This window comes from Elaeis guineensis, chromosome 1 (assembly GCF_000442705.2).
Source record: "Elaeis guineensis isolate ETL-2024a chromosome 1, EG11, whole genome shotgun sequence".
NCBI lineage: Eukaryota > Viridiplantae > Streptophyta > Magnoliopsida > Arecales > Arecaceae > Elaeis > Elaeis guineensis.
In genome coordinates, this window is record NC_025993.2 from 105,101,697 (window position 1) to 105,125,562 (window position 23,866).

The 23,866-nt window shown below is 36.2% G+C and overlaps 2 protein-coding genes across 2 annotated transcripts; one reads left to right on the forward strand and one right to left on the reverse strand.

Annotated features, from left to right (window-relative positions):
• The first annotated feature begins 2,230 nt into the window (after nt 1–2,230).
• Nucleotides 2,231–7,010, forward strand: LOC105038250 (uncharacterized). Its single transcript, XM_010913994.4, has one exon. It carries the CDS (start codon nt 2,635–2,637, stop codon nt 4,954–4,956), a length of 2,322 nt encoding a protein of 773 aa, XP_010912296.1. The 5' UTR covers nt 2,231–2,634; the 3' UTR covers nt 4,957–7,010.
• An 896-nt stretch (nt 7,011–7,906) lies between these two features.
• Nucleotides 7,907–8,646, reverse strand: LOC105038251 (uncharacterized). Its single transcript, XM_010913995.3, has one exon. The coding sequence runs from the start codon at nt 8,539–8,541 to the stop codon at nt 8,095–8,097; it is 447 nt and encodes a 148-aa protein (XP_010912297.1). The 5' UTR covers nt 8,542–8,646; the 3' UTR covers nt 7,907–8,094.
• Between the last annotated feature and the right edge of the window lie 15,220 nt (nt 8,647–23,866).

Genomic DNA, 23,866 nt, shown 5'->3' on the forward strand with positions numbered 1-23,866 from the left:
AGGTTATGGTTCATGCATAGAAGCCGGTTACCAACCAAACATTTTATTGATATTCAAATGTTGAATGCCTGAGAAATATATTCTTTGGCTGTGATTTAGTGGTTATGGTTCATATTCGAAAACTCAGTGTCTCATAATCTTGTTCAGGACAAGTGGCATTGAGCGTCTTGACCTTTTATTTTAAAATTAGTTAATTATATTTTTTGAAGGGGCAGAAAAGGGATATAACTCAGCGGTAGAGTATAAGCTTAATATGGTGGCACTTACATGGCTTAATTATGCTAGATTGAAAATTTGGCTAGCAAAGTCATGCGATATTTCCCTAATGCTAGGAATTCTCTTAATCCACTGATATTTTAGCATTTATACATTACATAACGCCAACCTGCTATATCAAGGTAACAATTTGGCTGGTATTGCGTATGTTTCACTGTTGCAACCTCCAATTGGCTTCTACTTTCTTTTCCTTGCTATCATGTTTGCACACTTTGCATTCTGCTTCTGTAGGCATATCAAAATTGAGTGATTATAATTAAGCTTGCCATTCAGAAAATGATAATAAAAGGAAAGTTCTATGTCAGCTGTATGCATGGCTACGAGCTTTATTTCAACTGTTCCGTTCAACTCTATGAATCTTTTCAAAATCTTTGACTGAGATATTTAGTCTATCAAAAAAGAACAAAACAAACGATGTAAAGAAAGGAGACCAATCCCTGCATACAAGCCTGTTCTATCCAGGGTTTTTTTTTGGTCGAACATCAACGAGTGTTTACAAATTTTTTTTCCTTGGAAATTCCAATGAATAATGTCTTTTACGGCGAAAATTTTCAAATAAAGGAAATCCAAAGCTCACTGGTGCAATATGTTTGGGATCAAGAATGCAAGCGGTTTACATATCATCTTGTCTCTCTCTCTCACTAGACAAATTTCATGTCATCCCATGAAAACAATGGTGACGGTTTTTAAGATGTTTATTTTTAAACATGTATTAGGTCACCATTGTCACCAGCAGGTGCTTTCTTTGAAGAAATAACTGTGCTAATTCCATTTCTTCTGGCACTTCCTGCAGAAGAAGTTTGAGGATATTCCAGCATTGGGGCAAGAACAGGTGGAATGATCACCATGGAGCTGCATCTGTTTTTCCAGTTTTTTTTTAGTTTTAACTGAACTATTATAGTTTCTAGAAAGTATTCATATTTCTCTCAAATAAACACTTCTGAGGCTGCAAATCTTATTATTTGCTGAGTTAAGACTTAGTAGATATTGTTATTCTGGGATGTATACCACTCCATTTTTTGAACAGTCAATGTTTAAATTTTTGAATGGCAAGCGAGGTTGTTTGTGCAGCCTTGCATCATAATTTGTTCTACTTGATATTCAAGTATTGTATCATCTGTTTGAGGTGATGAATTTGGCTATGATCTTTAGTTAAATTTTTCCGAACAAATGTGCAGACCATGAAGAGCAAACCAAGGTTTAGTGCATTATATGAAATAACTAATAAATCAGAATATATAAGTTCAGTGACAAAACTTCAGAATACTCCATAATTTAGTAGCATCCTTCCATTTCAAGTATGATAGTCTTTGTTTGGTTGTAAACCTGATCATGGGCCGAGCTTGGGGTCAGAAAATATCAAATTTTAAATAGATCAGGCCTGAAGCTTAATTAAAAATGAATAGAGTTTAGGTCCAAGGCTTAGGAACAGCTCTATTTAGTTGCTAGTAGTTGAAGTTGTTAAAGTGATTATAGCTGCATGGTTCCAGAATTGCTACAGTACCATTTTTAACAATTTTAGAGGCAAACAAGAATGTTTATACCTGCTGCCTTCAGCTGTTTTGACTAGAGGAGTCATTTTTGCATAGGTCAAGTAGCAAGTTTTCAGGTTCATTTTGAATTTGGATTTGCCTGTTATCAAAAACTACCATCTTTTTTACTAGTCATAAACCTATGTAGCACCCTTTTTTTTTTTTTGATTAGCCAATGTGGAATCATAACAATCTTCTCATGGTTGGCTCTTCCACCTCGATGGTGTTGCTATTGGATCCTTCTCGACTCTACCATCCATTGGGGAGAAGTCTACTTGACTAGTAAAATTTGTGATGCATAATGAATTTACCTCTGATACCATTTGTATTATAGATTTACAATATAAGAACTTAAGCTGTTAGAAGGACTAGTCTAGACTAATTTTTATTATTATTATTAGTTGGGACTATAAGACCATGCACTCGTTGCAAACTCCATATTGTTCTCTTCAAATGCTAATACAAAGGTGAGGCCACTTGAAATTTGTGATACACAATGAATTAAGCCCTGATATCATTTGTACCATGGATTTGCGATCCAAAAACTTAAGTTGTTGGGATGAGGGCCAGTCTAGGCTAATACAACCATATGGCATTTTTTTTTTTTTTTTTTTGTTGGGACTATAGGACCAAGCAGTCCTTGCAAACTTCATATTATTTTCTCCAAATGCTAATGCGAAGGAGAGGCTACTCGAACGTTTTAATCATGGCTAACCTGGATGGTGGTAACCGGTGAGGATTGAAGCAGAGTGCTTTGTGTGCGAGCTTGGCAGAAAACCGAACTAAAAAACCCCGGTGCTCCACGCTCTCTCCCATTATCTTCTTCATGGCTCTCACCAGACGCCTTTTCCTCTCCACCACCACCTCTCTCCCATCTCCCCTCCTCCATCGAACCTACGACGAATCCTTAGTAGAAGTAGAAGAAAAGGAGTTGGAAGCAGAAGGGATAACCAATCGCTCCTACTGGACGAAGCGCATCCACTTCCTCTGCTCCGCCGCCGGCGACCCCGACGCAGCCCTCCGCCTCCTCCATCGCCTTCGCCTCCGAGGCTTCGTCCCTGACTCCCTCAACCTCGCCAGTATAATCCACTCCCTCTGCGACGCCGGCCGCTCCGACGAGGCCCACCGCCGCCTCCTTCTCTCCACCGCAGCCGGCTGGCTCCCCGATGACCGCACCGCCAACGTCCTTCTCGCTCGCCTCCTCGACGCCCGCACCCCCTCCCTCACCCTCGCCGTCCTCCGCCGCCTCGCCGACGCCAAGCCCGCCTTCGCTCCCTCCCTCACCAACTACAACCGCCTCGCCGACGAGCTCTGCTCCCAACGTAAACCCTTCGAGGCCGTCAGTCTCTTATCCGACATGAAGGCCCGTGGCCGCCTCCCGGACGTCGTCACCTACACAACCCTCATCAATGGCTTCAGCCGGGCTGGAGAACTGGACGAGGCCCGCCGCCTGTTTGACAAAATGCTTAAAGGTGGCATCTTGCCCAATTCTCTCACCTACAGTGTCCTAATTAAAGGAGTCTTAAGGAAGCGGAGGGTCGACGAGGCGAGGGAGTTGATGATGGAACTTTGGCTGAAGATGGAAGAGGAGAAGGACCCATTGGTTAACAGTGCGGCATTTGCCAATTTGATTGACTCCCTGTGCCGAGAAGGATTCTTTCATGAGGTCTTTAGAATTGCAGAAGAGATGCCACATAGGAAGAGCCTCCAAGAGAAGTTCGCCTATGGACAGATGATAGATTCACTCTGCAGGGCTGGAAGGCATCACGGGGCTTCAAGAATTGTGTATATAATGAGGAAAAGGGGCTTCTTTCCAAGCTTGGTTTCCTACAATTGTATTGTCCATGGTCTAAGCAACAATCGAGGTTGTATGAGGGCTTATCAATTGTTTAAGGAAGGAATTGAGTTTGGATACTCACCTTCGGAACCTACTTACAAGGTCCTCGTCGAGGCTCTTTGCAAAGAAATGGATCTCCACAAGGCCAAGGATGTAGCCGAATTCATGTTACAAAGAGATAGCATTGATAATACGAGGATCTACAATATATTACTGAGTGCTCTGCGTCTTGCAGACAATCCAAGCGAGCAGCTTAATGTTCTCATCTCAATGCTTCAGAAGCAATGCCGTCCCAATGCAATTACTCTTAATACTGTTATCCATGGTTTTTGCAAGATCGGCAAAGTCACCGAAGCTAAAAAGATCATGAGTGACATGTTGAATGGGAAGTTCTGTGCTCCAAATGTGGTGACTTTTACTACCATTATTTGTGGGTTGCTGGATATTGGGAATTCAGAGGAAGCCCTTGATATATTGCAAAGGACAATGCCCGAATGCCATTGCTCTCCAAATGTTGTGACTTACAATGTGGTTCTACATGGCTTAGTTAAGCTTCAGAAGGTGGACAAAGCAATGGAAATTTTCAATGATATGGTCAGCAAGGGCATTACTGCTGATAGCACGACTTACACAGTGATAATTGAAGGCTTGTGTAAAATTGGTCGGCTTGAAGATGTAAAGAGGTTTTGGGATGAGATAGTTTGGCCTTCAAAGATCCACGACAATTATGTTTATGCTGCGATCCTTAGAGGTCTTTGTCGCTTGGGGAAACTGGATCAGGCATGTGATTTTTTGTATGAACTGGTGGATTGTGGGGTTGCTCCAGGGATCATGAACTACAACATCCTCATTGACAGTGCTTGCAAACAAGGTTTAAAGAAAGAGGCTTATCAGATCATGGGTGAGATGAGAAAGAATGGGTTGAAGCCTGATGCTGTAACTTGGAGGATTTTAGATAAGTTGCATGAGAAACAAAGTGAGGAACTAACCTTTGATGGACAAAGTTTAGAATCTAAAGGTCTCAAAGAGGAGACCGTGATGCCAGTAGAATTTGAGGATGAAACTATTTCAGAGATGATTGATGAAGAGAAGGAATACATCAATAAGGTCGAGAATCATGGAGACCCATTGGAAGGCCTTGTAGATCCAAGCCTTTCTTCTAAACTAGTTGGAGAGGATAAGACCAGTGAGGACCATAAATTTATCAATAAAATTGATTCAACTGGAGGTATGGGTAGAGAAAAACCTGTACCACCAGATCTGCAAGAACCACTGTCGAAGATTGCTAAGAGGGTGTTTGGGCTACTCTAAGAAAGCTAGAGATTATGCTAAAATGAGATAAAAGAGAAGTTTGGAGCAAAATGGTTTGCAGAGAGAAGATAAGTCAACATATGAAGGAGAAGTGTGGATACTAACAGCCCTATTTTTCACATTTCCATATTGCAGATTTGATTGGTTTGATTTTTCCTCCCTCAAATGATGAACAGTTTGATGCTGAAAATCTTAAAAGAACAGTTGTTCCAAATGTTATGTGGCAGTACAATGTGGTCTTATGCCATCGTATACAAATTCACAATGTTGATGGAGCAATAAAATTTCCACTGAGGACAAAGGTGCCTGCACTGATAAGACAACCCAGACATTGATCATGTATGGTTTCTGCAGATCGGTTAGATTCAACGAAGCAAAAGAGGATTTCAGATGACATGGTTTTGAACTTCAAAGATCCATGTGAATATGTGGCCTCTTGCTCCATGGATCGAGTTGCAGCATATGCATGCCACTGTTTAGTGCTTTCCAGATGGCCAATGAGTTGAGAACAACTTGGTGGAGACAGATGTGGTGACTGGGAGGTTCAGGTAAGCTTCATGAGATGCTGTTGATCAAAATTCAGGAATTGATGGAACAACAAAAGTTGGAGCAGTAATGCGGAATCTACTGAGATTGAATTTGAAAAATACACCTATCATATTTGAAGTGCATCTGTTCCACAGTTGGACCAACAAGCATGGAGAGCAGGAAGAAATTGTTCCAGATACATTCCTTATGAAAAAAAAAATGTAATAGGACAGCCATGGTGATCACACCATCAGTAAGAGTGATTTTGTTGGATACATCCCGGGAAAAGCCCACAACATCCAGAAAAAATAGAAAAACCATCAAGGATGTCCTCTGAACATTTATGCAGGCTGTCTAGTAGAAGATTTTCCTCTCTTTACCTTGCATAGATGCTTGACAACAGGAGAAACCTCTTGCATGGATGTTATTTTTGACACTCACACTAGATGCAAAGAGAGAAACTGTGTTGAATTCATCTTTCCTCATCACAAATAGGGAGATCTAGTGATCGCATGATAGCAGATTTTCACAGATAGCATGGATTTCTGATTGTGGATTTTGACCTGCGCTGTACTTCTGCAGTTTAACCCCCCCATTTGCACTTCCTTTTACATGTTGCACCGAAATAACACTGAAAGTTAGAAGGAAGACCAAATAGAGCTCTATGACATATGCAAATGTACAGTCCTTCAGATGTCATGGTTGGAGTAATGTCAGGATGCTCCAGATGTGCCCAACTCTGTAGCAAGAAGCAGGTAAAGAAGTTTCCGTGTACAGCTATTATCTGATTGTGTACAATTAAATATACAGTTATATATTGTTGTGAACAGCTGTGGTTCAAATTATTCCAAGCATAATTATATAATGACATCTAGTTGTGGAGAACAGCTCACTAGCGACACCTTTTGAAGATATTTCAGCCCATAATTTCATCCAGATTTCCATAATGGCTAGCTTTGGCATTTATTTTATCCTATTTTCTGTTTCTAATTTGCGCTCTACATGATTTTCACATGATTAATTTGTTAATCCGTGCGAGTATATACATGTTTGTTCGGAATTTGGTTCTGAACTTCAGAGACTAAACTGCAATTGGCATCCTACAATTATAAAATCGCTAATTTTCTCGTCCCCAGCTTATATGCAGCTGATTTAAATAATTTATCAGTTCTATTTCTTTTGCTTTTAACAAGAAAAACTTTTGCAGGGTTACCCCTTTTTTTGGTTTTGATAAGGATTTTGTCTATTGTCTCCCTTGCGGGGCCTCTGAATGCAGAAACTTGCTAGAAACTGAAAGCACATGGAGTTCTTCATTAGAGAGAATGTACTTATATTATGCATGCCTTTTTTTTTTTTTGAGAGAGAGAAAATTATATTTACTTATTATATTGGTTTAAATTGTAAATGCCATAAAGTGGCATTGGTATCTATAAGTTTTTGAACCGAGAAGGGACAAAGCGTGACACTGGCAAATAAAGATCAGACCGAAGTCAGCATATCATGATGGAGGTTAAATATTTTTGTTACATTATTCTTATTCTAATGTTAGGAGCCCATCCACCACAAGTCACGCTTAATCCTCCTATTGGTCAGAAGAGCGGTGTCAGACCAGAGAACCCGAGATTTTCTACCAATCATATTAATTTATTGTTAACTTGTTTCTTATTAGTTCTTTTTGGGCCCACGAGATACGAATCTAAAGTTTGCGGTCTTCACCTTTGCCGACCAGACAGCCACTAAACGCAAAGTGGATATTTTAAGAGCACTAAAAGGTACATCAAACACTACTTTGCCGATAGATAGAGATGAAGAACAAACCAAGTTTAGAAATATCTCTTACCCTTGTCTATTTTGATCTTTAGCGGTGTTCCTAAGATAATTCGTTGTACCAATCTTTAAGTAGAAGGAAATGCATCTGTTTCCACGCTAGAGACCTTTAATTGTTTTTTTTTTTCTCTCTTTCTCTTACAACTAGGGAAAATTACAATTAACTAAATTTTTTTGGCCAGAATTAGATAAGCTCTGGATCAAGTCAATCCAATCACAACTCGATTCACAAGATCAATCTGTCCTTGTCACCACCGCCTGGTGCATGAACGTAGCTACAATTTTCAGAATACAGGCAATAAGTGACACATGGTGGAAGGTAAACCAAATGGTTAAAAACACACAGGACCTCATGAGAAACCAAAGTAAATTATAGGGTAAGTGGTTCATAATAATCACCCAATTGTTTATTATACGTCTAACTATTTTTCCTGGCTAGGTGGGAAACTATTCAGTTAGTTTTTAAACTCGTTTCCCAATGACCAGGTGTGCAAGTACATGCACAATGAAATCTTTATACTTGCTATGGAAAACTTAAAAACGAAGAACTTCATGTAACAATTTCCAGTAACCATACATCAAAAACAATTTCCAGTGACTAACAAGATTTTCATTCAAAAGCTCTGAAGGAGATGGAGTTGAGATAATTTAACTATATGGTTCATGGTTTATCCTCGCCTTTTCTAGACAATCAAGGTAAAGAAAAGAAGAGGAGAACCCCTACCCAGAGCTCATCAGTGTACATGTAAGTTGGCAGGCAAAGCAAAAGCACAGTAGTTCTAACTAGCAATCATTCCCTTCTGGTATGCTCTCTAAAGCAGGCCTCCACCCGATGCACTTCTCTTCACCATCACCACTTGTGCTATTATTATTGCTTGGTCCTCTCTGAACAAGAGATATCATGCTGTCGAAGGTGACCCCTCCCTTCAGTAGTAAGTCCTTCAACTCCTGCTTACTGATAACCAGCTTGATCCTAACAACTCCAGTTCCAGTTCCTCCAGTCTCCTTGATTGGTGTCTTGGAAGGGATGAGATAGTAGAGCTGCCCGCATCTCATGTCGGTTGCAGGATCGAGATGGTCGATCGCAGGAAGTGTATCGGAGATGGCGTGGCCGGGGAATTCAGATAGCACTTGATGAACTATCAAGGGTGATTGGTAGCTAAGGATCTTTCCATCCATTCTCATGATCTTGATCACCTTCTTCTCCTGAAGAACTAGGCAATTCCCCATCAATGCTATATTTTTCTTAGATGCCTGTAAGTTCTGCTGCTGGACTAGAAGGATTTATAAAAGGATGTTGGGTTGTGAGTGAAGAAGGCCTGAAGGGTGGGATGGTGGAGGAGAGGGTTGGTATTTAAAAGAAGAGATTAGAGAAAAAGACCCTAACTTGGTGAAATATTCCAGGGATGCCCTAGACAAAGTATTCCAGTAGACCCCCCGGTATCTTACTCTCTTTTTTTTTTTTTTTTTTGATGGTCCCCATATCTTACTTTTGTTTCACAGGAACTGAATTTAATGGTTCGGACCTAGGGATGGCAAAATCGATCCGATCTGATGGGTATGTACCCTACTCAAATCCGATCAAACTCAAAAAATAGAGTTTGATCGAATTTGGATAAAATCCGAAAACTATAGCATGGATATGGGTAGGATATGGGTTGTGCTATTTTCTACCCAAATCCGAACCCGAATCCGACCCGAACCTATAGGTATGGGTAATATCCGAATCCATACCCGAATATATATGTTTATAATTCTGTTTTGGTTGATAATATGCATAAAATTATTTTAATTATTTATATATTTTATGTTGAATTGTAATCCTATTTCTATGTTTGATTTCTATAAATCTGAACTTGTAAATTATGTTCTATATTGAATTGATAATTTTATTTTGATTGATAATATGCATAAAATTATTTATTTTTTTTAGTATGGGATAAGCATGGGACGGGTATGGGTTGGGTATGAAAAAATGGGTTATCCATGGATATCTTCGAACCCATTGGCTATGGGAATGGATATATCTTTTCTTATCCGATCGGGTATCGAGTAGAATTTGAGTATAGAGTATTAAGATCGGATTTGAAGATGGATAGTACAATATCCGATTCAAACCTTACCCATTGCCATCTCTACTCGGACTTTTTTTGCTTTTTATTTCTTTTTTTTTGAGAAAATCTTGTAAGTTCAGTATAGTAAAATTTCTGACCTATTATATTTATTTTGGTACTGCTGCAGCTCATGTATGACTCGGCACGTAAGATATTATCCGTTTTGATTTATAGTCCATATCCCGAAGGATGTATGGACCGTTTTTGAATCTTACGGTTTTATTTCTTAAAAAGCATTTCACATGGAAATTAAGAATGATCTCCTCCTATATAAGTCAGAGTTTTTCTTGACTTCAACTAATGTGAGAATAATAATGTCCTTCCTTCTACATCATAATAGATATCAATCTAAGTAGAAATTCATGAAGATGAGATCAATTTATATCCGACTCTTGAGAGAGTAAGAAAAGTGCATCAAAGAGAACAACATTTTGCTTTTCTATTCTTTTTTTGTTTAAAGCACTAAGAACACTTGTTAACTACTCATAATTAAACAAGGCCAAGGTCATCAGTGACTTGCAATGTAAAGAAACAAAAGACAATAAACCAATGAGTGGGTCTACCTTTCAATCTCCATTTGCCTTAGTGGGAAGATGGTTGGGCGAAGAGGGACCACTCATCGCGCGCACGGCTAGTGCTTTGACCGACAATATACGAATGGGGCACTAGTGTTGACCAGTCATCATTGATTTTTTTTTTTTTTTTTTTTGATAAGAGTCATGCTTGATGTGGACTTCTAGACCGATCCATTTGATCTCTTAAAAGACATCTAAATGCTTGTTTTGCATTATAAAGGAAGTAATTCCTTTTTGGTTTGAAGGAGTGTTATAGCAGTGTTACAAAGTTAATTAGGGCCAGCACTATTATCAAAAATAATTAAAAAAAAAGTGTTAGGATCAGCACTACTATCAAATTGTTAATACTACTAGGGGTTGGTTATTCTGATATTGGAACATTTTTTCAGATAACAAACAAGAGACATACATTACAGAAGTGTGATAAATTATGTGTACCAATCATGTCAAATTCTAAAACACTTCTGAAATCATTTCGATGGATTGGTAATTTCCTCTCCCATTCCTTTGTTCGCTTTCACTTTCAATTTTGCACCTACAGTATAAAATACTTTCCTCGTGCTTCTTTTTTTTCATCATGCCCAATTTCGTCAAGTGTGGTCCACATAGATTATTCGACAAGGATACTGCCTGTCACCCTCGAAAGATGATGATTTAGAGCTTATCTTTTTTTTTAGAAATTATGATTTAGAGCTTATCAAATGACTTGAAATATGGCAATGTGAGAGCTATATATATATATATATATATGTGGGTATAATGGAAAGATGGGGGAGTGGTATGAGGTTATAAGGTGGTCCAGATGAGATCAGCATGATTCCTGGTGAATTTGTTGGAAGATGGTTCTGAGTGGATGGTGGGATTATCTTGTCAACAGACAGCACGCATGCCTCAAAGAGGCTGCTTAGTGGAGGCAGAAAACGATTCCCTAATAATTTATAATAATTTATCTACCATTCAATGAACGCTCTCATCTTCCATGGTTTGGCTGATTCAGTAGTTATCTTTTATATCAATCATCTATAGAACTGACATCAAATAATAAGATTCATAGCACAAGAGATAATCTATATTGCAGAGCTAACTAATCAAATAATATATCATCATAACATGAAAAATAATATTATCGTGATACTATATGCATCAAAATATATGACTGATTGAATGGATCAAGCATATTTTGCCAGTCACCATATTTGCAAAACCTGCAAGAGAATCAAAAGTCCACGAGTGAGGAAAGACAGGGATTCTACATTTTGTCCTCTTGCTTAATGGACTGCTACGCCACACACTTCACTTTTATTTAAAGTCTCCAAAGCTCAATTAATTTCTATACACCATTCATCTTTACCAATGTCTGCATGTTTTTGTTTTTTCTTATTGAAAGGGTGGAGTAGAAGGATATGCTATCCGGCTTTCGTTAAATGTTTGCATGTTTAAACAAATTTAATCAGAAACAGTTCAGAAGTAACCCTTTGCTATCATTAAAAAAAGTTAAAAGTGTCATCGATGTTGGATCTCCTTCTAGCCTACCCTGGCTTCCCAGCCTTTAACCACACTCCAAAGATTTCATTTTTTTTCTCCTTTCATTAGAACAAAGCAAACTATATTGAGACAAGGTGATGGAATTCATGACGTTGGTACAACGCATTCAAGGAAGTTTCTTGTTTCAGCAAGCACAAAAATACGTGAAAAAGCATCTCCCCTTTCCAGCCCCCCTAAGAATTTTAAGTTTTCTTATCATTGTCCCGTTAAGAAACCTCTGCGGTACCAAAGACTTCAACAATGGCCCTCCCCACCGTTACTTTAAGAGCATAGATCTTCTGTGGTGCATGTGGCACACACATACAATACCCTACCGCCGTGGATGACTCCTATCAAAAGATAGATAGCCATCAAACGAGATAATAGATGAATGCATACCGTGTCAGTATATTTTGTTTGATAACCATCCATCTCTTGATAGCAATCATCCATGGATGCACAGCATCCTGCGTTGCATGGGCCGCACAGCAGAGGATCCTGCGCATAACTTTAAATGGTGAGCTTTTGGCCATATGGACCCTGTGGGGCCATGAATACCTGATGTGGCATCTCATCTATGGATGTTTCCTCTGTGGTAGTGGGGCGGCACCGCCTGATAGACTTTGGTAAGCTTGCATGTCACAGTCAGGACTGAAAAGAACCATACAAGCATGAAACTGAGTTCTAAATTCACCTGCTATACCTACCAAAAGATCACAAGCGTGCACCACCACTTGTTCAATTTTGGTTTCTCCCGAAGACTTACCTACCCATACACTTTATAATCTCCATACTAACAGCTGAATTGTGAGGCAGGTTATGGCTATGCCTAGTTGCCACAGACCTAAAAAGATTTCTTTGGTACAGATCGTAGTCATGCAAATTCCTTGACACATAAGTTATGCCACTCTTCTTTTGCATTGAACCCTGCTCTAAACTTCCGAGCAACTTCTTGTTCTTGTTCTTTTTTCGTTTTATTTATTTATTTATTTATTTTTTCTGCATATGGTTCAGTCCTTAGGAACACTGCATAAACCCACGTACAGGACCATCCGAGGTTTGAAGTGAAGATCTATTTTTATTTATTTAGTTATTGGGCTAGGCTGATGATAAATTCTGGGGAATTTTTGTCTATGATCTAGGCTTCCCTGGGTCCTCCGGCTTGCTTGCCTTGGAACCCCTCGCCGGCATCATGCATAACATGCCTTGATCAAAAGCTATGTCAACAGTGCATCCAAGATGATGAGCATGAATCCCTACATGATGCTTGTCCTACAACATGTTCCAAATAAAATGGCATTTTCTGCATGCTATCATTCATAACTCAAAATTTAGCATTTATCTTAAAATTGTTATGAGCAGAACATTGGGAAAAACTCACTACATATTTTATTTCGTGGCATGAAATGAATAAAACACTAGAGTCAAGAGATGAGAGAAAACAAGAGCAAAGAATAAAAGCAATTCAAAGGACAGAGGAGCCCAGGCCATGTAAGCCAACCATCCGGCCCGCCTCCAACAAAACCGACCACACCCACCGACCCACAATTGTTTCAAGAGCAATTCTTTGTGCACCGCGCACAGTGCAGAAAACCGAACATCATACACGGTGATTCGCTCACATATGGGCCTGGGGACGTTAGTAAAATTTTTTTTTTGCCGGTCCCACGTGAGAGCAAATCACCATGCTTGGTGCATGGTTTTCTGCATCGCACGCGGTGCACAAAGAATTTTGCTTGTTTCAAAACCATTTCAATTCGAAAATGGGCGACATCCAAACTGGGCAGCCCATCTTCAATCCAATAGAACTCCTCACTCACTGGTCTTGCTGCATCGCATCAAGAAATTATTTATGCACCATTCACGGTGTAGAAAATCTAATATAGAGCACATCACTTCATCTTATTAGATCACATAGTCACTACTTTTTAATATATATTTAATATCTGTAGTCACTACAACAAAACAAGTTATAAGTGATGAAAATTTTTCGTCGCTAATAACATATTTTCGTCGTTAATAGTTATTAGCGGTGAAATTTTCATTGCTAATATTTTATCGTCAATAATCACATCGTCGATAATATTTTACGAGAGAAAAAAATTTTCATCGTTAAAAAAATTTATCTTTTCGAAAACTATTTATGATAAAAAATTTTAATCATAAAAAAAATATTTACGATGAAATTTAACGTTGCTAATAAATAATAGATTAATAGCGATGAAAATATTTTCATCGCTATTAATTTAATTAAAAATTTTTATGAAAATTAAATTTTTAAAAATTTTTAGCGACGAAAATATTTTTATCGCTAATAAGAACATTTATGATGAAAATTTTTTATCGTTATTAATTTAATTAAAAATATTTATAAAAATTAAATTTATAAAAATATTAGCGACGAAAATTTTTCATCGCAAATGTCCTTATTAGCGACGAAAATAATTTCATCGTTATTAATTTAATATAAAATTTTAATATTTTTAAATTTGTTAAAAATTTTATTTATGATCAATTTTTCATCATAGTAAAATATTTTTGACGATCAATATTTCATCGAAAATAATTCCATCTCTAATAATTTATAAATATTTTTTTAAAAAGATAATTTATAAATATATATTTTTAATTTATATTTATAATATTTTTTATAAATAAAAAATAAAAAATAAATTATACAATAAACTCACAAATAAATTTTATTATTTTATTATATTAAATTAAAATTATAAGAGATTTGAAATGAAAATAAAAAACTACATAAAGAGGCTGTCAAGTGTTGGCATTTGCAGAAGGAGAACGAGCTGGAGAAGGAAAGCGCTTGAAAGAGTTCGGACCGGCCTGTTGCTATCTCATCAGCTGTATCGTCTGCTCTATCTATGCCATCTGCTCCATCATCTGAATTTGGAGCCGCTGATGTTTGTCGATGCATGTAGCCAACTCATGAGCTCGCTGTCGATCCTCAGTAGCCTGTCTTTACACCTTCGTCAGTCGAGCATCACAGACAGCATGGATGTCAGCCCTAGACGAGCGTGAAAATGAGGGAGCAGTGATCCCATATCCTAGACCCCTAACATAATAGGATCTCGTACCAAGCATCTGTGGGTGCGGTTGAGCCCTCAGAGATAGGCTGGGATCTCATGTCTGTCATACGGTCTTGAAAATTAAAGTTATAGCTATTTTAATTTTATAATAAAAATTAGATAGTGAATAAAAAATATAATTGAAAAAATTTACAAAGAGCTCCTGCCTCCCCGTCCTCCACTCTTCTGACCGTCGCTGGTGGGTCCAATGATAGATATCGATCCTATCAGGAAGTTTGCCACTCTCAGCATCTCTCTGTAATTTGAGAATAATTAATTAAAAAAAATTTAAATAGCTAGAGAATTATGTACTAATTAAAAATTACTCACCATTTGCTCCATGTGATGAGTGAATGATCTCGAACCTTCATAATGTGATATGGTCTGTCTCGTCTGATTCGCGACGTTCTGGACACATCTTCTCTGTACAATTACTAGTCAAATCAGTAGATAACAAATTTAATTTAAAAATAAATAATTCAATAATTAAATAAAAAAAAAGTTTGGATGTCTCCAATGCTCTAGAGCGAGGTTCTTCGATGGATCTCGCCCTCGCCTCACTACCGGTGGAGATTAATCTGAAACAACAATAAATAAATCATTAATATGATAGCTATCCAAATAAAAAAAATTAAATTTATTATATAAAAAAATAATAATATCATTCGGATCCATCTCACTTGAACCTGTCTCATTGGGACCTACCAGTGCAGGACCTTCTGATGATGGAAATAGTGCGGCAGTAGAAATCGGTGAAAGCACCTCAGCCTCCAAGGTAGACAGCGAACAGGAATATTGTCGTCTGTCTCCTAGTGCCATACCTACAATTTTTGATAAATAAATTAATATAATATTAAATAATAATAATGAAAATTATAAGTAGTTGAGCATGCAATAAATATAAAATAAATTTATGTAACAAATATAAAATAAACTATAAGCAGTTGAGCATGTAAAATAATATTAACGTAAAATAATAATACGAAACCTAATCCCGATGACTCGATGGTTTTTTATTTTTTTCTAAAATATTTTTAACCTAAATTTTATTTTATAATTTTTTACTTTTTTAAAATATCTTTTATCTAAAAATATTTTTTTTCTAAATATTTTTTTTTTGAACAAGCTTCGGATTCGTTCTCCCATGGCCCCTACTCCCACGATGCCGGCATCGTCACACATCCTGTACCACCCGGACTCGACCCCCGCGACTTTCGCTCCCATGGTGTCGGTGCCGGTGCTGCCACACACCCCATGCCGCTCGAACTTGGCTTCCCACGGCCCCGTTCTCACGGTGCTGGCACTGTCACAGACCCTGCGCCACCCGGATCAAATCTCGATCTGGATCCTAATCCAAATCGAGGTCTCAACCCGGATCCCAACCTCAATCCAATTCGGATCGTAATTCAGATTTTATTTTTATTAATAAAATAATAAAATATTTGATTTATTTTTTATTTTTTTTATTTTTTATTTTTTCTCTTTTTTCTTTCATTTTTTTCTTTTTTTCCCCTCCTTTCTCTCTTCCCTTCCTCTCTCCCCATTGTGCAAACCCCTCCCCGTTGCCGCCCCCTCTTTGGCCCCATCTCCCTCGGCCACCGGCCGCCCCTTCCCCGGCCCCATCTTCGCAGGCGACAGCCTCCCTGGCCCCGTCTCCGTCGCCACCGGCCGCCCCCTCTCCGGCCCCATCTCCCATGGCCCCATCCCACCCCCCACCCCATCCCACGTGCCTATGCCCCAGACCCCCTCCCCGCCGACTGACCCCCTCCTCGGCTGCATCTCCGTCACCGCCAGCCGCCCCCTTTCCGGCCCCATGCCCCCCTCTGGCCCCATTCCGCCCCGCCCCCTCCCTGTCAACCGACCCCTCCCCGACCCCACGGCGCCATCGGCGGCCCACGGCACCCCCCCCCCCACCGTGGATGGCTTCGCCCCTCGGTGGCCCGATTAACACAAAAGAAAAAAGTTGAAAACCTTACCTCCAGTGGACGGCGGATGGTGGGCGGCATGGTTGGCGGACGCAGTCGGACAGTGGGCGGCGCGATCGGATGGCGGACGGCGGCGATGAAGAAGGGCTTGTTGGCGGGAAGAGACAGAGGGGAGAGCACGGAGAGAGGAGAGCTCAGGGAGAGGGAGAGAGATCAGGGAAAGAAGAGGGGGGAATAAGGGATTCGCATGGTTTCGCGCGAAGAGACATCGATTTGATATTGATTGAAAGCAGGAGTATTAGCGATGTAATTTTTCGTTGCTAATAACGTTATTAGCGATGGAAGCTAATTTTTATCGCTAATAATTCAAAAAAAATTCTTCGATAAAAAAAATTTTATCATAAAAAAAATTATTTGCGACGAAACATAATTTTTCATCACTAATAACCTTATTAGCGACGGAAAAATAATTTTCATCGCTAATAATTTTCATCAAAATTTTTTTTTTATTTTTTTGCTAAAAAAATTTCCTTCCCACCAAAAAAATTTCTTGGGTAAAAAAATTTTGCCATAAAAAAAATTATTTATGATGAAAAAAATTATCATCGCTAATAACATTATTAGCGATGAAAAAATAATTTTCATCGCTAATAATTTCTGCCAAAAAAAATTACCTCCATTTTTCAAAAAATTATTTGCGATGAAAATGAAATATTTCATCATTAATTATCTTATTAGCAACGAAAAATAATTTTCGTCGCTAATAATTTCTATCAAAAAATAAAAAATTATTTACGATAAAAAATATTCATCGTCAATAATGTTATTAGCAATGAAAACTAAAATTTCATCACCAATAATTCTATCACAAAAATAAAAAATTCTTCACTAAAAATTTTTTCCTCTTAAAAAATTTTGTAAAAAAATTTATTTATGATAAAAATTAAATTTTAGTCGTTAATAATCTTATTAGATTATTAACTAACAATCAAACATAATTTATAATTAAAAAAATTCAACTAATTAGATTTACTTTTTTGGTGGCAACACTGCCATGAGTTGATCGAAAGATTTGAATGGACATCCGAACTCAAATTTAATCTGCGAGTAGCTAAGACTCTTAAGATCCGATGCAAAAGGAGCATAGTAGAAAGGATAATACCTGCTTAAGAGTATGTCAATCTTAGGATAAATCTTGAGTTGGGTAGCAACAATAAGAATTCAGCTAGTTAGAGAGTATCTGCGGCAAACAATCATCGTATACTAATTAAGACCATAAATGCACTCTTGAAAAATAATACTGAAGAACCCAGCAAAGGCCTTCCGCATACAGTTTAGAAATATATGACACAATTTAGTCCATCGAATAATTGATAAAGTCTTATTCTTTATACAGTTGGAAGTTGAAGTATATGAAGTATTTACGACGTTTCTAGCATTTCATCGCAAAAAATCTATAATTTTTATAATTTTTATTTTTTAAAAAATATTAGTAATGAAAATTTAATTTTTGTCATAAATAATCAGTAATTTTTAAATTTTTTATTTTTTTTAAATATTAGCGATGAAAATTTTTTATCGTAAATAATTGAGATCCAGTATTATGTTTTAACATATAAAGATCAAGTACCATGTAAATAACCTTTTTGTAGATCATGTTTTCACGTATAAAGATCCATTATCATCTTCTTTCTATGTTCTTGGGTAGATACAAAGTCTTTGTACTTTATGATCTTTGTCGGTCTATAGAACCAACAACCTATACAAAATTGAGCAATGAGACAGATTCAGAGAAACTTAGAGACGAAAAGTATTATCGTAAATAATGATCAACTTTTAATTTTTTTATTATAAATAATAGATTTTTTATGATGAAAAATATATTTTCATCGCAAACACTAAGTTATTTACGACTCAATATTTTCATCGCAAATAATCTATAATTTTTATATTTTTTAAATTTTTTTATTTTTTTTCAAATATTAGCGATGAAAATTTTTCATCGTAAATAGTAGAGTATTGGTGACGAAAAATAATTTTTCATTGCCAATACTCTAGTATTTACGATGTAATATTTTTATCACAAATAATCTATAATTTTTAATTTTTTATTTATTTTATTTTTTTTACGTATTAGCGATGAAAATTTTTCATCGTAAATAATAGATATTGGTGACGAAAATTTAGTTTTCATCATCAATACTCCATTATTTACGACACAATATTTTCATCACACATAATCTATAATTTTTAAATTTTTTAAATTTTTTATTTTCTTTCAAATATTAGTGACAAAAATATTACATCGTAAATACTCGAGTATTGATGACAGAAAATTACTTTCCATCATCAATACTCAAGTATTTACGACGTAATATTTTCATCATAAATAATCTGTAATTTTTAATTTATTTTATTTTTTCACATATCAGTGATAAAAAAATTTCGTCATAAATAATAGGTATTTACGATGAAAATTTAGTTTTTATCACCAATACTCTATTATTTATGACGTAATATTTTTATCATAAATAATCTATAATTTTTTTATTTTTTTTATTTTTTTCAAATATTAGTGACGAAAATTTTTTATCGTAAATAACTAGTGTTTGCGACAAAAAATGAGCTTTCATCACAAATACTTGTATTATTTATGATGAAACTATTTTCATCACTAATATTTAAAAATTTAAAATTAAAATAAATATTTTATTATTTACGATGATTAATGTCGTCGCAAATAATAGGTATTTACGATGAAATTTTTTTTTGATCGCAGATATGAAACTATTTGCGATGAAAACTAATTTTCGTAGTAAATATTTCATTATTAGCGATAAATTTAATTTTTTATCGTAAATAGTCTTATTGACGAAGAAAATATTTTCGTCGTCAATAAATTTATCGCAAAAACTCTCTTTTCGTGTAATGGGTTCTACTTTTTTATTTGAAATTTTGAATAACGAAAATGTCCTTCTTAAAAATTATGACATTCTTTCTTAAAAATTATGACACCCTTTCATAAAAATTATGACACTCCTTTCTTTCCGAAAAATTATGACATCCCTTCACAAAATTATGATACCCCTTCATAAAAATTATGATATTCTTTCACAAAATTATGATATCCTGTAAAAAAATTATGACATCTTGTGCAAAAAGTCATAATTTTAACGCAAGATGCTATAATATCAGCACAGAATATCATAATCTTTTTTGGATGAGAAAGAATGTCATAATTTTTGTGAAAAAATAGAGTATTTTCATCGTTCAAAATTTTAAACAAAAAAATAAAATTATGGACATTAAATATACGCTAGAAAGCGATAGCTACGTGATCTAATAGAGCGAAGTGGTGCACTCCACATCAGATTTTCTACACCACGGACGGTGCACAAGGAATCTCTAGCATCGCATATCTATTTTACTTGCATAAAATTTATGAATCTGTCCTAATGGAATATCTTCTCCTTTGAACTTTCCCTTCGTCAGGCATAAAATGTGCAAAGAGAAGAATAAAAAAAAATGTTTGTTTCCTGCATGTGTATAGGGGTGTGCTTTTTTCTTGTGTGGGAAAACCTTCACTACAATCATTTTCAATATGAGTTTCATAAACGTTTGACCTAGGCATTTAATTTGTTCAGGAAAGTTTGTATGGATAAGCTTGAGAAGGGTTTAGGCTCCAGGAAATTAAAAGCTTGCCAAATAAAGCAGCTCCTGCAATCCAAAGTCTGGAATAACCCTTGATTTTTAAAGAAGACAAATAGACTATAACATTTCAGTTATGAACCTTTTTCTATTTTTTATCAAGGGTTTGAGTTTCTGCAAGTTGGTTTAGATAGGTAAACGGTAGTGAATATTCAAACTGTCTCTCTTGTTCTATTTACTTCACTATCTTGATATTGGATACTGCACTAGTATCAGCTACTACAGTATCAGTACGATCGGTATGGGCCAGTTTGGCATGTTGAGACTTGATATGCTTTTCGTAATTCGTACTAAGTTGCAATTTGGTATCATTATGGTACAATAAATTACGTCCGATATGGATAATATGCACAATTACAGTGAAGCTTGCTGCTAAGTTGTATATTGTATAGTGGTAGTTATAGCTTCTTGAGTTAGGTTGGCTTAACAAAGGACTAAACAGATTGCTTGATGACTCTCCATATATACTATCTTTAATGATATTTACTGATCTAAAATTTTTGCTGCTTTAAATAGAAAGAATTCTGGTTTGAACCTCACCCTGCAGCAAAGACATCTGAACAATCTCTCTCTTAAATCACTTCTTGGCCGAGATTTTCCTACTTCTCAATTAGTGGATACAAAGTATATATTGTTAAAAGAGTTTTTTAGCAGCACAAACTATAATTATATATATTCTAGCCGTTGGGTAAGGTCTTACAGATTTAATTGTATTTAGAACTTGCTTAAACATCTCCACCGCATCCCTGATTTCACCAAGGATACTGAACAATAAACAGGTCCAGCCCCTAGTTATCGTCCAATAATAGGATGGGCCGCCGTAGACCGAAAATGATAGGATCAATCTATTGTTTTAGACAAAAAAGGAATTTCAAGGCCATGTGAATTGGTAAAATTAATATGTGAAGGCATATACTTGCTAAGGCTATGCAATATTGTAGACTGTTGCCATAGAAAATTTATGAATTAAACAATCAAGAATAGATTGATGCAGGAATAGGTGCTTATAAATCCTATATGAAGTGTCAGAAAGGAGTTTTGTAGTCATAAACGGGACTGATTAGAAGTCTCATTTAAGGATCTGATCGAAAAGGTTAATTTCCATGGACATATGACAAGGATTCACACATGAGACCCTAAGAATATAGGATAAGCTTTGTTAGGTAATGCTTGTGGCATTTTTCCCTGATGACTTAGTTAAGACATGAACATTGGTTCAGTATAAACTAGTACCAATAGATTGTGATAATTCAAATCTCAAAACAGCCAAAATAAAATAAAATAAAATAAAATAAAATAAAAAAGAGAAAGAAGACTCCCGATAGGAGTCTTCTTCTCTGGTGAATCCCAAAGGAATGGGAGTCCTAGGACCACCGAAGCCCTAAGGTTCTCTATAAATAAGTCCTTCCCCTCCTAAGATCTTCCATCGACGATCTTCGAGCTCGATTTCTCCCTCTTTTCTTCTGTTGAAGCTGCGACTTCCCTTATGCCCATTGAAAATCGACGTCGAAGATCCATCGAAGCCTGAGGTAAGCTCCGGCCCTCCTTCCTCTCTTCCTTCTCCTTCTTTCCATGGCGTCGTGCACTCCCGCCAGTCGTCGAATTTGTCGGAAAACCTACAAAAAAAAATGCCCTACTTTTTTTCCTATTCGGTCGAGCCCTCTCTTCCTCATTTTCGACCACCAACGCCACCGCTCATGGTGCCGCACCCCATGGGTCGTGACCCCCACCTACCTGCTACCTTCTCCAAAGGTCTTGACCGTCGATGATCGGCCGATGAGTGGAGAAAAATTGAAAAGGAGTGGATCCCTTATTTTTCATGATTTTTTTATGATTTTTTTCATCGATCGATTCTCGCTGCCGACTGTCCTCTATCCCATCATCGTCGGTCGCCTGCTACCGCTACCCATTTCTAGTCATCCGGCCAAGAACCACCAACCCCCACACATATTCCTCCCTATTCGGCCAAGAGAAGAAAAGAAAAGAAAGAAGAAGGAGAAAAGAAAAAGAAAAAGAGAGAAAAAATTTCTATCTCCTCTCTTGTTTTCCCTCTCTCCTTCTATCTCTAGGGTTTTTCTCCCTCTATTCTCTCTCCATCTGATTCATGAACCCTCGTATGAACTTAAGATGATGTATCCAAAAATATTCGAAACTGGTTTAATATCCGTGCAAGATGTCGGACCCCATCTTGGTCATGTCGAATGCCCTTAAAATCCATATTGATTAACTATATGATTGATTTGACTTTGATTCCAATTCATGCCTCATGATTTCTTGATTAAGTCACCTAGATTTGATTTTCGTTTGAAAAATCTTGAATTATCCCAGCATCCGGACTACTTGTCGAACTGACCATCGATCTACAGTATTCTTTCTTTATGATTGAATTAATAAATAAAAATTAATGATGTTTTTAATATGTTAAATAGGTTTGATAAATTCATCTATCAAAGTTTGAAGAGTTAGGACGAAAAAGATAAGTAATCCCGATATTTCTTATTTACTTTTGAAATTATCGACTATTTTATCATGAAAAGAATTATTCTATATTTTCATAAAATAAGGATCGAACATATGCATTATAAAATTCATGATTTATCATAAAATAATAATTTATAAATATTTTAATATAAATAACTTTTTATGAATATGAACTCCATATTTATGAAATGTATGCCTTGTTATGAAAGAATGATTTCACGATTGTTTTACTGTTAAAGGTTATTTATGAATTATGAACTTTATAAAATTATCTAGTATCTTATTTATGTATGATTTAAGAAAATGTGATTTGATGGAATATGATTTAAGAATGTCTATCTAAAGAAATATGAAAAAAATCTCTCAAATAGCTATATATGACTATGCCTGTAGGTAATAGTAATTGGCATATGATCCTACCAACGGGTAATAGTAGTTGGTATACGATCCTGCCAATGGGTAATAGCAGTTGGTGCATGATTATGGTCCTGTCATAGGTATAATAGTGACCTTAGCATTTACTGTGAAAGAATTATTAAGAATCATGATATGAAAAAAATGACAAATGATTTATGACTTTATATACGAAGTTGATATAATTTATGAATTTATTTATACTATATATTAAAAATTATATTTATGTAAATTATATGATTTATACATATGCAAGAGCAACATTAATTTATAATATATTATTATTTTGAAAATCTTATGTTGCAATGATAATCATTTTTTCTAAATGATTTATTGATACATGTATAAACTTATGCTTGATTTGGATAAGATAGTATAATGTTTACTTATTAAGCTGGTGTAACTCATATCTTTTTCTTTTTTTTTTTCTGTCCAGATAAATAAGATTAGGAAGCAAGGATGATCTAGACTGGAGGGTCTACATCGGTGAGCGTGAAGATTTGTAGTTGAAATTGAATTTATAGGATTGTTATGGACTTGTAATCAACTACTAATGAATTTTGAATACGAATTTGGTATTATCTTTTAGATTTATTCGCTCTGAACCAATATTGATTTATTTACTTAATGAATAACGGAATTGAATCTTTTATTATAACTTATTTTTGATGAATTTTAATTGATTTTGATTGATTGGCTTTATATTATCATTGGCCGATAATATGACTGTG

What these genes read in the sequence shown, in the direction of transcription:
- LOC105038250 (XM_010913994.4), top strand. Translation starts at nt 2,635, where the DNA reads ATGGCTCTCACCAGACGCCTTTTCCTCTCCACCACCACCTCTCTCCCA.
- LOC105038251 (XM_010913995.3), bottom strand. Translation starts at nt 8,541, where the DNA reads ATGGGGAATTGCCTAGTTCTTCAGGAGAAGAAGGTGATCAAGATCATG.